General features: G+C 46.6%; 1 protein-coding gene across 4 annotated transcripts in view; it reads left to right on the top strand.

The window, feature by feature from the left end:
- The window catches only part of LOC146081137 (ATP-binding cassette sub-family B member 5-like), an 89,602-nt gene that overhangs the window by 8,029 nt on the left and 66,170 nt on the right, over positions 1-15,403 (top strand). For all 4 annotated transcript variants that reach the window (XM_083189129.1, XM_083189131.1, XM_083189130.1 and 1 more), the window contains exon 2: positions 15,215-15,318. In XM_083189129.1, coding sequence (XP_083045255.1) covers positions 15,215-15,318 — 104 coding nt within the window. The remainder of the gene's footprint in view (positions 1-15,214; positions 15,319-15,403) is intronic.

Here is a 15,403-nt window from a genome sequence, read left to right as displayed (position 1 = left end):
TACCAATTGGACTGATTTTACAAGTAAAAACAATTTACAGAATTTCCCTAAATATAAAATAAACAAATGGATAAAAAACACGTATTTGGCAAATATAGACAACAATAGGGATATCACTTGTATCTATGTTAGTGCACTGGCTCCTACATGAGTCCTGGTAGGAAGAAATTCAAAGGATATGACTGTCCGTTCCTAGTGTGCCCTTACGAGATCCAACAATAATAGAATTATATGGGAGTTAACGTCCACCTGGAGAGATATGGTCCTGCGCTAATGTTTGTCTCCTGGGCAGGTGTTTGAAGCTGATCCAAAGCAAGGTCCAGTCCACCGATGGAGGATAGTTGGCGGTACTTGTACTTGGTCTGCAGACTATTGTGCTGTGTATGGTGGAGAATCCAAAAGACCAGGGTTCGGGTCAGTCCATAAATCGGAGTAGATAAAATACCAGGATGGTGTAGGAATACAAGGCACTGATGCGTTTCGCAGTGTCAAACTGTTTTAACCTTTGATAAAGCCGTTTGATACGGCAAAACGCGTCAGCAGCCTTGTATTCCTACACCATCCTGGTATTTTATCTACTCCGATTTATGGACGACTGACCCGAACCAGCCCTTGATGGTCTTTTGGATCCTCCACCATACACAGCACAAAAGTCTGCAGACCAAGTACAAGTACCGCCAGCCATCGGTGGACTGGACTTTGCTTTGGGCCAGCTTCAAACACCTGCCCAGGAGGCAAACATTAGAGTGGGACCATATCTCTCCAGGTGGACGGTAACTCCAATATAATTCTATTATTGTTGGATTGGTACTTGTTTCCTAGCACGGCCACAATCGTGGGGATCGTGTACCTTTAAGTTAAGGTACACGATCCCCACGATGGACCCGATTTCCTTTGAAATCAGGTCCATTTTGCCGGCAAAGGTACAAAATCGAGGGCATCGCGTCGGTCGGGACCATTAACATTGGTCCCGACGCAACCGACGCAACCGACGCGATGCCCCCGATTTTGCCATAGGCTTCAATGTTAAAATATTTTTTAACATTGAAATCGTGAGCATCGCTTCGGTCTTGTGCCATTATAATGGCACAAGATTAGATGGACTTGATTAAGTCCATCTCACATTGAAAAAAATGTGAAATGGGCCAATATGACCCATTTCACATTATATATGGCCCCATCGTCACCCCACGATAGACGCCAACCCGAAGCGTGGCGAGCGCAGCGGTGCGCGTCCTCCGACCTTTTCATTCCCCTACTATCCACGTCGGCGTGGAGTTGAGAATATATAGTGTGGCGAGCGGACGCGTATACCTGCGAAGTTATACACGTCCCCTCGCGGGGCTAGCTGCGCTCGCCACGCTTCGGGCTCGCTGCGCTCGCCACACTATATATTCTCAACTCCACGCCAACGTGGATAGTAGGGGAATGAAAAGGTCAGAGGACGCGCACCGCTGCCCCTCGCGGGCTCGCCACGCTTCGGGTTGGCGTCTATCATGGGGTGGGATTTACGTTGTTAAATTTGGGGGTCTAGGGAATATTTTACATTGAATCCAATTTTAAATTTACATTTGATTCAATCAAAAAATCGGGTCGGTCGCGTCGATCGCATCGCATGCGAACAAATCGCATGCGATGCGATCGACGCGATTTTTCCGACACGACCACACCGATGTAAATCGGTGTGGCCGTGCTAGGAAACAAGTACCGTTGGATTTTGTAAGGGCACACTAGGAACGGACAGTCCTATTCGTTAAATTTCTTCCTACCAGGACTCATGTTGGACTCATGAACCAGTGCACTAACATACATACAAGCATACCTCCCAACATCTGGGCCGGCTGAGGCGGGACGGTGTGCGCCCCGAAGGCGCGTGGCAATTTTTTGGGGGTGTGGCCTGTCGGAAAGGGGGCGTGGCCTATACTCCACACCCCCGTTTCTTGCCACGGTGGGGGCATGCCTAGCAGCTCTATGAGCTGCTGGTCAGCCCCCAGCCCCTCTGCCTGCAAGAATAGACGCATGCGCACAGCATCTATTCACGGACCACAGGGGGGGACTCCCAACTGCCCCCCGCCGCGGGACACTGACGGCGGCGGAGGGACGCAGTAATGTCCCAAAATATCGGGACGTTCCCACGATAAGCGGGACAGTTGGGAGGTATGATACAAGTGATATCCCTATTGTTGTCTAGGCATTTAATATTTGCCAAATACATGTTGTTTTTTTATCCATTTGTTTATTTTAGATTTAGGGAAATAAATAGTTTTTACTTGTAAAATCAGTCCAATTGGTACACAGCATTTTATTAGATTATATCCAGCGCTGCTATATCCATTTTTTTTCATGTCTTCAGTCTCTTAATAGGGATTGACTACCCCTATTAAAGCAGCAGTTTATGAAACCTAACGTGTCAAGCGCCACTATCACTCCCCAAGGAGGGTTGTGTGTTTTTTCTTTTCCAAATTGTTTGAAACAAAAACCTGGTAATGGATGAGAGTGAATTTCAGTTGACCATTTTCTTGGAAATGCTGGAAAACTGACAAATATGGTTATTCAGATATTACAAGGTTTTTGTTCCAACCAGCCAAATCTGACAATAAGGGGGAAATTTACTAAGATGGGTACGAATGCAGTCATTCGTGCCCATATATGACCGGGTCAAGTGATTGGCTGATTCAAAATCAGCAGAATGCAGTTCAGACGTATTCGACTGTTACAAATGGCTACACCATCAATAGAACACTTCCGTACGCAACCATAGTGTTCTATCTGATCGGCATCGGCATCATTCTATTTTTTACACTTGGAAGCCTGCGTGGATCTGACTGTTCTAAATTTATTTTTAGAATGTATTTTTTTTTTTTTATGGACGGGGCTTGTATAACACTGTGTGGACCATGTAGGCAGAACAATCACACACACAACTTGTTCTGCTTCTGACAGTAGTATATGGTGTATTCATACCTCCCAACTTTTGTTTAGATGAGGGAGGGACAGCCCAAAAAACAGGGGGCACGGCTTCCGGGTGAGGGGGTCATGGCCTAAAATCGCATCATTCTTGTGAGGCCATGCCTCTATTTTAGTTGCTCTGGGGCCTGACCAGTGGCTCTGTAAGCTGCTGGCCAGTCCCTCAGCTGCGGGAATGCGCACAGCGTCTATTATTATACAGATGGGGCAGGCCTCTTCTTTGCTGGCGGATCGAAAGAACGTCACCGCTGGCGATCCGCCAGCAGCCTGGCTCACTATCTGACTGAGATGCGCGTCTCAATCTCCGTCGGCGGGGCGACGGGAACCCTGTCCGTCTCCGCTTCAGGGAGACAGACAGGGTTAGGAGGGGGTGCGGGCAGGCGGCAGGGACCCCGGGTCACCGCCGACAAGCCGGCGGTGACCCGGGGGAAGCGCTGGAAGCGCCGTCGGAAGGGGACGCGCGCGCCTCTCGTGCGCGTGCGTCCCCTTCTCGCTATAGAGATGGCGCTGGCATCCCCTGCAAAGATGGGACCTGCCTCATCTGTATATATATATATATATATATATATATATATATATATATATTACTTAATATTATATAATTACGTTTTTTTTTATATATATATATATATATATATATATATATATATATATATATATATACCCCAGCACACAAACCCCTCTGCAGTCTGCACAGCACAAACCCCTCTGCTCTGCACTGCCACAAACCCCTGTGCACAGCACAAACCCCTCTGCACTGACTGCACAAACCCCTCTGCGCTGCAAAACACCCCTCTGCACTGCACAAATCTGTCTGCACTGCACAAATCCCTCTGCACTGCACAACACCCCTCTGAGTCTGCACAACAGCACAAACCCCTCTGAAGTCTGCACTGCACAAGCACAGCACCCCTCTGTCTGCACTGCACAGCATCCCTCTGCACTGCACCTGTCTGCACAACACCCCTCTGCACACTATGACACAACACTCCTCTAGTCTGCACAATGCCTAGACCCCACTGCTACACAGAGCTGTGCGCAGCTGGAAGCGAGACTGTGAAATGGCGCCGAATTCTCAGGACGCCAAGCTTTTATAGACTCGGAGTCTCGCAAGGATCCAACACCAGATTCCTGGGTTTGGCCGCGCTCCGGTTTCCGAACAAAGCCGGAAACTTGGATGTCGGGCCGGCTATATTCGGAGCGGTTCAGATTCCATGGAATCTCTACATGTTCTGCCACATTCATTTGCCCTCCAGTTGGTATAGTGGCCCAGAGCATATTATGCCACGCTATAGTGCCTCCATATAGTATTGTGCCCCAGTTCTAAATGTGTAACATTCTAGTGCCTCCTCCCCCCACCCCACATTACAATGAGCTGATCAGATTATGCCATATTATAATGTCTTCTTACCATTATAACACCCATTACACACTCCTCTCACACAATTCAGACAATGGATCAGACCCAATTGATTAGCAGGCAAATATTAGAAATTGGCATGCAACTTTATTATCTGGGTCCAGGCCCCTAGGCCTCATAGCCCCATAGCGATAACACACAATGCACCCTCTTTAGTTACACCCATGCTCTGACCTTAACCATTACCGCCACCTGTAAACTTTTGACCCTTGCATTCTGGATGTACAGATTTAACTTGCTACTATGTTGCTGCATACGGGTTGGGATCATTTGGTCTACAGCATGATGGTCGTCAGTCATTAGGTTGACACCATTAGATCGACATGGAAAAGGGTCGACATGGGTGTAGGTCAACATGGGAAAAGGTGGACATGGTTCTAGGTCGAAAGGTCATGAGTTCGACAGGTCATTAGTTCGACAATGTTAAGGTCAACAGTCAAAAGGTCGACATGGGGATTTCCTCTACCTCCCCCATGGCAGCCATTACAAATGGGTTCCTCCCCACTGGGTAGTGCTCCGGAAAGGGAAAAAAAGACACCAGCCCCTATAAGAAGGCACCTCCTCCTGGCCTCAGTGTCTTTTTTTCCCTTTCGGGTAGTGTGTGAGAGGTGGCTTACCCTGGGGGCTGTAGAGGAAGGATCTGACTATCATGTGTCCCCCTGCGGCAGCTCCGGCGGTCCAGCAGTGAGGGAGGGCAGGCCGAGCCCTTATGGAGGTAACGTGAACTCCCTGAGCCGCATGCGGACCCCTCCGGGGGCAGCTACAAGCGGCGGCGTCTACAGGCGTGTTGCTAATGGCGGCGCGGGATCGCGTTGCCGCAGCACGCCTGGCCTGCGTTAATCCGTTTGTGAAAGCGGGCAGACGTCAGCGGCGGTGTGCGGCGCAGGTTGATGACGCGCTCCCCGTCCTCTTAAGGGCGGAAGGAGCGTGTATCTGTCTTCTACTGCAGCAGCAGCGTGGGTTATGGCGCTGTGAGGCACGCTACAGTTGGAGACCGGTAGCTACAGAGAGACGCGCTACAGCTGGTGAGACTAAGCTTGTTTTTATTCATCTGGCTGGTAATGTTTTTTTATGTTAAGAGTTATGTGTGGCATGGTTCCAGCCTTGAGTTCCATGCCACACTGTATAATTCTTTGGTATTAAGTTGCTTTTATTGCAGGGAGTTTGTGTGCAAGGAGGCATCCAGGGGCTATTATTGTGGCTTCAGGTGTTGTCAGTTTTTAAGCAGGTATGCGCAGCAATTAAACTGAGTGGTTGCTGGTTTTTTTCTGATTGTGCAGGGGACTTAATTGTTATTTCTATCTAGTGTCAGTGCGCACCGCTGCTATAATATGGAAGAGGAAAATCGGCAGGCAGCCAAAAAGTCAGGGTAAGCCACAAACAGTGATATTTTTGGGGTGATTTTGTTTTGGTTTTGGTTTTTGTTAGTGGTACTTTGGTTTTGGTTTTGGTTTGGGAATTTTTTTCCTTGTGGTGATCAGGTGATGGTGCTTTGGATCAAAGGATTAAGCATGGTATTTGGCTGTTGCAGGTCTGAGGCCAGCAAAGAGAAGGAGAGTAAAGCCAAACACAAGAGGACGCACTCACCTAAATGTTTTTCATGTGATAAGACTTTACCTGAAAAGTATGTGGGCGGCATCTGTGAGGAGTGTAAGGCCCCTCAGCCTCTACCCACGGCTCAAATGACGAACCTAGTGGATATGCTGAAAACAGCATTAGCAGGGACTTTTGTTACAAAAGAAGACCTGAGTAAAATGTCTGAAAAAAGGAAGCATGCGGTCCTAAGTGACGACTCGGATGACTCTGTGGAGGACATCACTTGTGCGCAGTTGCTGGGTCAGGATCCAGATGAGGATCAAGACATACCTCAGGACAAGTCGGAGGACTTTAATCCTGATATGATCAATAATCTGTTAGAGCTTATCCATAGGGCCCTCAATATTGAGGATCAGCAAGAGGACCTTAATTTACAAGAACTGTTGTTTAAGGACAGGAAAAGGAAGGGGAAATGTTTTCCCTTGTCTCAGACTTTGAAAGCTGTTATTACTGAGGAGTGGAAACACCCGGATAAGAGGGTGGCTGCTTCCACCAGAGTAACGAAAATGTACCCATTCGACAAGGATCAGGTGTCGACATGGGAAGAGGCGCCAAAAGTTGACGCAGCTATCTCTAGACTATCAAAGAAGACTACACTTCCCTTGGAAGATGTGAATATCTTCAAAGACCCCATGGAGCGTAGGATTGAGCTGGGTCTAAAAAAGCAGTATCTTACGGCAGGGGCATCCCTTAAGCCAGCGGCTGCTATGGCTGTTACCTCACGTGTAATGCGAGGCTGGTGCCAGCAATTAGAGGCGGACATTTTGGACGGAATTAAGAGGTCCGAACTTATTAAAACAGTCCAAGATGTACAATTGGCTGTAGAGTTTATGTGTGAGGCAACTATGGACTCCATACGCCTATCCGCTAGAGCAGGTGCCACTGCAGCGGCAACACGTCGAGCCCTTTGGTTGAAACCTTGGGCGGCTGACGTGCAGTCGAAAAATAAATTATTATCCCTACCATTCCAAGGGGAGTATCTGTTTGGCAAACAGCTTGATGAGCTAATTACTAAAATCTCGGGGGGCAAATCAGTCTGGTTGCCCCAGGATAAAGCGGTCAAAAAGAATGTTCCAGCGAAATTTAATCGATTTCAGCAGCAGGAATACAGAGACTCCAGGGCTTATAGGCCAGGAAGGGCCTATAGGAGAGGAAACTGGATGTCTCGGGCGTCCTTTCGTGCCCAAAGAGGGAGAGAAGGGAAGGCTCCTTTCCGAAAGGAGCAACAATGACGCCGTTATACAGAGAGTTGGCGCCAGGCTCAAACAGTTTTACCAAGCTTGGCGAGAATCCACCACGGACAGGTGGGTTCTGGAAATAATTCAGTCCGGATATCGAATCGAATTTATGAGACTTCCAGGAAGTCTCTTTGTGGAGTCGCCAGTGCCCAGCGACAGGGAGGAGAGACAGGCGCTATTTTCAAGTCTGGAAGAAATGCTAAGACAAGGAGATGTCGAAGTAGTTCCGAAGAAGCAAGAGAAGCAGGGATGGTTCTCTCGCTTCTTCGTGGTAAAAAAGGCGTCAGGAGGTTTTCGGACCATCCTAGACTTAAGGCGCTTGAACAAGTTTGTGTTAAACCGAACGTTCAAGATGGAGTCAGTGAGATCGATAATCCCAGACTTAAAACGCGGGGATTACATGACGTCCATAGATTTAAAAGACGCCTATCTACATATACCCATCTACGCAAACCATCACAAGTTTCTCAGATTTCGTCTGCAAGGGGTCACTTATCAATTTGTGACTCTTCCCTTCGGCCTGTCGACTTCCCCGCGAACTTTCTCAAAAGTGTTGATTGTGATCATAGCAAGGCTGAGACAGCAGGGTGTAAAACTCTGGCCCTATCTCGACGATATTTTAATTGTTGCGGATTCAGAAGAACTGGTAAGGGAACACACAGAGCTAGTGCTCAAATGTCTGGAACATCATGGATGGCTGGTCAACGTAAAGAAGAGCCAACTGGTACCAGTTCAAAAGATTACATACTTGGGGGTATCAATAGATACTCAAAAGATGAGAGTGTCTCTCACGGAGACCAGGAGAGAGAAATTGGTACACCAAGTAACATCAATGATGAGGAGATCAGTCGTGTCATCCCAAGACTGCATGGAGATACTGGGATTGATGGCAGCCGCGTTAGAGACCGTACCATGGGCAAGGTTCCACACAAGAAAATTCCAAACTTGCTTCCTGTCACAATGGAACGAGAACAGCAAAGATCTCACTCAGAAAATAATTCTAACAAGAGCCACAAAGTCAGATTTGGCCTGGTGGTCGGACGTGGAACGACTAGAAGCAGGAAAATCGTTTGCAGTAGTCAACCAGGTCACGGTAACAACAGATGCCAGCCAAGGAGGCTGGGGAGCGACATGCGGTCAGTCCATTGCACAGGGACGGTGGTCTCCAAGGTGGCAAGCCGCACATTCCAATCTCAGGGAAATGAAGGCGGTGGTCATGGCGTGTCAGGAGTTCCAGGATCTGCTGATAGCCAGAGACCTAAACATAAGATCAGACAATCGGGCGGTAGTCTCGTACATCAACCGTCAAGGCGGGACGAGAAGTCGACGTCTCATGGAGATAACATCCCAGTTGTTGGAATGGGCAGAGTGTCATGTACACAGCATTTCGGCAGTCTTCCTGGCAGGGAAAGACAATCTGGTTGCGGACTCATTAAGCAGAACAGAGTGCCTACCAGGCGAGTGGGCGCTCAACGACAGCCTGTTCAACATGATCGTAGAGAAATGGGGGTGGCCACAGGTGGATCTTATGGCCACGAGTCGCAACAAAAAAGTCCCAAGGTACTTCTCAAGGTTCAGAGATCCACAAGCGGAGCAGGTAGATGCCCTGACAGCGGAGTGGAACATGTTCAGAGCGTATGTCTTCCCGCCGATTCCAGTTATTCCGCGCCTACTGAGAAAGATACAGAGAGAGGAGACGGAAGTGATAGCGATACTTCCGTATTGGCCAAGGAGGGCGTGGTTTGCTACGGTGATGCAAATGGCAGTGGACGGACCATGGTTCCTGCCCGAATGGCCCGATCTCCTAGTCCAAGGCCAAGTACTTCAACCGCAGCCACCAGCATGGAAACTGACGGCCTGGCTTCTGAAACCGCTACATTAAAATCTAAAGGTTTCTGTGATTCAGTGATCAACACTTTGCTTAAAGCAAGAAAACAATCGACATCCAAAATATATTATCGAGTGTGGAAGAGATACTTGTCCTGGTGTAGCTCAAACCAACAAATACCGAGTAAAGTTGCCTCAGTACTTGGATTTCTTCAGGCAGGATTACAACTGGACTTAGCAGTAAGTACTTTGAAGGTACAAATATCAGCATTGGGAGCAATGTTAGATTGGGATCTGGCAGAGAACAGATACATACGCAGGTTTGTCCAGGCTGCGAAAAGGATCAAACCAAGATTTAGGTCGCCAGTGGCACCATGGGACTTAAATTTAGTTTTAGGAGTTTTGACGGAAGCACCGTTTGAGCCGCTACAAGAGGCTACACTTAAGTTACTTTCCTGGAAAGTCAGTTTTTTAGTGGCAATAACCTCCGCAAGGAGGGTGTCAGAATTGCAGGCACTCTGGGCGGAGGAGCCCTTTTTGAATTTTTTTGAGGACAGGGTAGTGCTGCGAACTAACCCTGAATTTTTACCTAAAGTTGTATCAGACTTTCACATCAACCAGGATATAATCCTACCCTCTTTTTGTGCCAATCCGTCAAATGGGAAAGAAGAGCGATTACACAGATTAGATGTTGTAAGAGCGCTGAAAATCTACGTACAGAATACGAAAACTATCCGTAAGTCGAAGAATTTATTCGTTTTAACGGAAGGAGTAAACAAGGGTCAAGCTGCATCAAAAGCCACATTGGCTAGGTGGATCAAGGCCTGTATCTGCAGAGCCTATCAGATTAGGCAAAGAGAGCCTCCAGTGGGTCTGAAGGCCCATTCCACAAGAGCGGTTGCATCTTCCTGGGCAGAGAGAGGATCTGCCTCAGTATTGGAATTGTGCAAAGCAGCCGGGTGGTCGTCCATTCATACCTTTACGAGGCACTATCGTGTGGATGTGATGTCGTCATCAGATGCTAAGGTCGGAAGAAGCGTCCTTAGCGCGGTGATATAAGGAAGGAGGCTGAAGCAGTACCTTATGATTTGATTTGAAGTCTGGAGTGAAGTAACTCTGGTTTCGTGAGTATGCCCTCCCATATATCAACTGCTAGGGTATTACCCATTTGTAATGGCTGCCATGGGGGAGGTAGAGGAAATATCAGATTATTACCTGGTAATATGTTTTCCTCTACTCCACCATGGCAGCATATATTCCCGTCCCATTATGTCATGACTGTTAACATGTGTTATGCGGATTAATGATGTGTTTTGTTTTAAAGCTGGAGAATGCAAAGACACTGAGGCCAGGAGGAGGTGCCTTCTTATAGGGGCTGGTGTCTTTTTTTCCCTTTCCGGAGCACTACCCAGTGGGGAGGAACCCATTTGTAATGGCTGCCATGGTGGAGTAGAGGAAAACATATTACCAGGTAATAATCTGATATTTTCACAGTTTTTTTACTTGAATGTCAACACGGTCAACATGGACACAGTTTAAAGTGCACCGCATCCCCTCGCTGTGCTCGCAATGCGTCGGGCACGGTGCCTCGCTACGCTCGGCACACTATTTTTTTCTCCCACCATGCCCTAGTGCAGGGCTGGGCAATTGCGGCCCTCCAGATGTTAAGGAACTACACATCCCAGGATGCTTTGCATTAGTTTTGCTATGTGGCCATGCTGAAACTGAAGCAAGGCATGCTGGGATGTGTAGTTCCTTAACATCTGGAGGGCCGCAATTGCCCAGGCCTGTCCTAGTGGATGGTATGGCATGAAATACCGCCTGTCAACACATGTCTGCTAAAAAAAACAGTGAAAAACCCCATGTCGACCTTTTGGCTGTCGACCTAGACAATGTCGAACTAATGACCTGTCGAACTGTCGAACTAAGGACCTTTTCCCATGTCACCTAATGGTGTCGACCTAATGACTGTCAACCATCATGCTGTAGACCAAATGACCGCATCCCGCTGCGTACATGAGCTTACTGTAGCGGGGCTGTTATGTGAACGCAACACAGCATGCTGCGCTCATTTACATCCCTGCCATGTCCAGGCAGCATGTGAACACCATTTTCATGCAATGCTGCAACTTTTTATCTCAGCAAGGATATAAAAGGACACATGTGCAATATGTAACACCTACACTCATTTATTAAACTACTATTATCCTATGGATCATAAGCGCCCCTCCCTCCCTGTCTGATAGATGTTATTTTGTTCCCATTGTAAAGGGCAACAGATTATGCTGGTGCCTTGTAAATGTGTTTTTTTTTTTTTTATATAATTAAAGTGCAAAAATCCCCACAGGAATTTATTCACCAATTTCAAAAAAAAAATCCATAATGCATTAGAGAGAATTTCCAGCAGATACGAAGCTGGAATGGTGATCCCGTAAGACATTATTATCATGAGCAGATTCCTTTTAAATCTAGACATGACACACTCAATCCAGTTTTAGGATTATTCAGTGCTGTCCTAAAATCCTAATCAGTAGGACCATGCAGTGTTCTGCAGATCCCCATAGAGCTAGAACTCTGCAATAACACTTATTAAAACAGCAATGACAGATGTTTATAAAACAATAAAGTTGGGTTCACACTTTTGGGATTGGGTAAATAAATGCTCCCAAGCAGCAATGTACTGTGTACCCAGCTTGATCTGCTGGAAGCCAATCTTCGAGTCCATACACACTGTGTTAAAAATACCATAGCTCAGTATGGGCTTCTAAAGGACTGGGAGACGGGCCGACATATATAAACAGGACATAAGATGCGACTTCCACATCCCAACCATTTCAGGAACATTATAACTCGCTACAGTGGACCTGCATACTGTACACCCCTACAATCATTTACCTGTTCACCTTACCACTTACTGCAAGCAAGCCTCTAAAGCCCCATACACACTAGGGGCCTTATTCTAGTTCACTCTTTCTGACAAAATCCTTCTTAGATGGACCAAACCATGTGCATTGCAGGTGGGGCAGATGTAACTTGTGTAGATATAATTAGATTTGGGTGGGTTTTACTTCAAAGTGAGATCTATATTGCAGTGTAAAATTAAAGCAGTCAGTATTTACCCTGCACAGAAACAAAATAACTCACCCAAATCTAATTCTCTCTGCACATTTTACATCTGCCCCACCTGCAGTGCACATGGTTTTGTCCATCTAAGAAGGATTTTGTCAGAAAAAGTGAACTAGAATAAGGCCCTAGATGAGGAAGTAAAAGATTTCATTCAGAGCTGCCCTTCTTCTGAGCAATATTTTTTACTTTTTTGTTTAGTGTGTGCACTCAACATCGTTAATGACCTACAACCTTGTCTGTTCAGTAAAGAGAAGGGAGGACGCTCATACAGACATATCCCCCCTCCCCTTCCCCTAGATCATCAGCATCAGCAAGTGTGTACGCACATGCCAACAATGTTACAGGTCCCCACGACCTCCAATATCACCAGGTACTGTACACGCGTCGCCCTAGTGTGTTCCTGGCATTACTGCTGAGACAGCTCCTAACATAGCCACTACCATGCCTAGTGTTTCCAATAAATTGGGGCTAAATACACTTTTTACCCCTAACAAAATCATAGTTTCCTTAGCCCTAGTGCCAACAACAATAAACAGGACCATTGGAAGTTGTCCTGTAGCCCAGGAAGAGTGGCCCACTCTCCTACATGATGCCTGCTTCCTAGTAAAGTGAGCAGGATGTAGTGTCAAAGAGAGAATTCCTGATGATGTATCGAGGCGGCAGAGGTAAATGATGTGATTTGTGCCATTTATCCCCATCCACTTGCCACAAACCCACAAATCGGGGGCATTTCACATGTTGTGGAAGAGGCCTTAGGGCATGCTTGCTCGGCCTACCACATTATTACCTGCAACCCTTTATAATTGGGTTATATATAGTAATAAATCAATACCAAGTATTAATAACCAATTTTAAAACTTAAACAACATTAACAGACTTAAGGTGTGTACACATGGTGCAATCCAGCATTTGCCGATATCGATTCGATATGGGCTGCAGCCAGATCTCGGTGGGGTGCCGGCATAGGTTGGCAGGGCGCAAGGGATGGTGCATGGCAGGGCTGCCATCAGAAATTGTGGACCCCCCCCCCATTGTTAAATATATGTATATATATATTTGGTACTTCTGTACTTTCACAGCGCCAGCATGGCGCCGCGCGTCAGAGTCCCCTTGCGGGGCTCGCTTCGCTCGCCCATGCTGCGGGCTCGGTGGCTCGCTACGCTCGCCACGCTAATTAAAATCAACTCCATGCCAACATGGATAGTGGAGGTATGAACTATCCATGTTGGCATGGCGTTAACTTAGTTTATTTTACTTAGTTAGTGGCGAGCGTAATCCGGAAGTACGCGCGGCGCCATGCTGGCGCCGTGAAAGTAAAGAAGTACCATATATTTTAGTCAGATATTTTGGCCCACCAATATATATTTACTGCCCACTGCCCAGCAATGTATATAATTTTATATGCCCACTGCCCATCAAAAGTTATATATTTATATGCCCACTGCCATCAATGTATATTTATTTAAACACCACTGCCCACCAATGTTTATTAATAATAGGAGGTAACATTTACATTGCTGGCCTGCGTCAGTAATCTATACGTTACCAGTTACCACCTATTATTAAAAAACATTGGTGGGCAGTGGTTTTTAAATATACATTGGTAGCAGTGGGCATATAAATATATAAATATTGGTGGACAGTGGGCATATAAAAATATTAACATTAGTGGGCATATAACAATATGTACATTGGTGGGCCCGGCTGCGTAGATAATAGCCGGCGGCTGGACGGCAGATGAATGAGGGAGCGTGGGGCGGCTCAGCGGTGTGGGCTGCGATGTAAAAGGCAAGTGAAGGGCTGGGGGTGCTAGGGATAGAGCTGCCCGGCCCGGGCCCTACCCTCTGTCAGAGCGGTGAGGCCTGGGACTCAAGTACCCCCAGACCCCCCCTGTCGGTGTCCCTGGTGCATGGGGAGCAGGGGCCACGTTCCAACATAGTAGAAAAAGATTGTGCTGCTTTTAATTTGGGGCCGCGCATCAGGATCAAATCAGGATTGTATGTGGGCAAAGAGTGCGACTTGCTATTGGTTTTGACTATTTAGTCTTACTAACGTTTATCAACTTTTTTTTGGACTACTTTTACTTTTTAACACCCTTTTTTCGCATAATTTTAGAATCCCCTAAATGCATTAAATGGCTTTTGGGGCAGTTTTTGTGGAAAAATTTCTTTAATTTGCATTATTTTTACATAACCATATCGGCCAAATTTACAAAAACAACACTAAAAAACACAGCAGTGAGCCCTGTGATAGTAATGCCAGCTTCAGCTGATGAATTTACAGTGCTCACCGAAATATGCCTGCCCTGCACAGTTTTCTCTACCCATAGGCAAAAAAAGCAGCGCAGGGACGTGGCCAGTTTAATCAGTTATGTGTCTCCAATAGACAAACAAACTGATCACTGTGTAATAAAATAACAAATAGATACTCGCTTACCCAGGGACCTGTGATCAGTGCTCTGGTGGTGGCTGCCAGTCATCGCAGTTCTTTGCTGCTCCTGTGAACCCTGGTACAGTTAAATGCCGCAGCAAATCATCACCTCGCTTTACTGCACGAGCAGCAGGAAGCCTGTTGACTGGCAGCTTTCCAGGAGTCCTGATCACTGATCCAGGTGAAGTTGAGTATGATCATCTTGATGAGGGTAGCGGCTCAGGGGATGTCATCACAACAGGAAGGGGGTACTGGTGGTAGCGGTGCTGTACCTGGAGGTAAAAGCAAGCCTCGAACAGAAAACCTTTGGGAAGTGTAGCCTGTGGGCTTATCATAAGCTGTAATTGAATTGCCCAGGCCGACCAAGTAGCCCATGGTTAATTACAGTGGCTAATTTAATCTGGCGGCCCTGCCATATGACTATTGTTGCTATCTTTGTACAGTATATGTCACTTAATGTAAACTTTTATTGGAACCTATATTAGTATGTATGTATTATAAACTGTTTGTTTGAATTGTGTTTATTTATCCATTGTTTAACAAAAATTATAAAAGGTATTGTTTCTAAGAGTTTGTATTGCATATTATATCAGTGTTCCCCATATTCCAGTGGCTGACATGGATGTCCAAAAAAAGTAGTGATGTCAAAGAAACAGACACAGAGATCAACAACGTTCACCCTACAACACAGTCTTTACTTGATGGTGCTGAAAGGTATGTGCTGTATCATTGCTTCATATGTTATGTAGGCTAATATTATACAGCTAGGCAGACATTATAGCAATTGGGCACCGCTGCT

The sequence above is a fragment of the Crinia signifera genome, chromosome 5, assembly GCF_055691185.1.
Source record: "Crinia signifera chromosome 5, ASM5569118v1, whole genome shotgun sequence".
Lineage (NCBI taxonomy): Eukaryota > Metazoa > Chordata > Amphibia > Anura > Myobatrachidae > Crinia > Crinia signifera.
This window is presented reverse-complemented; position numbering and strand designations above follow the sequence as displayed.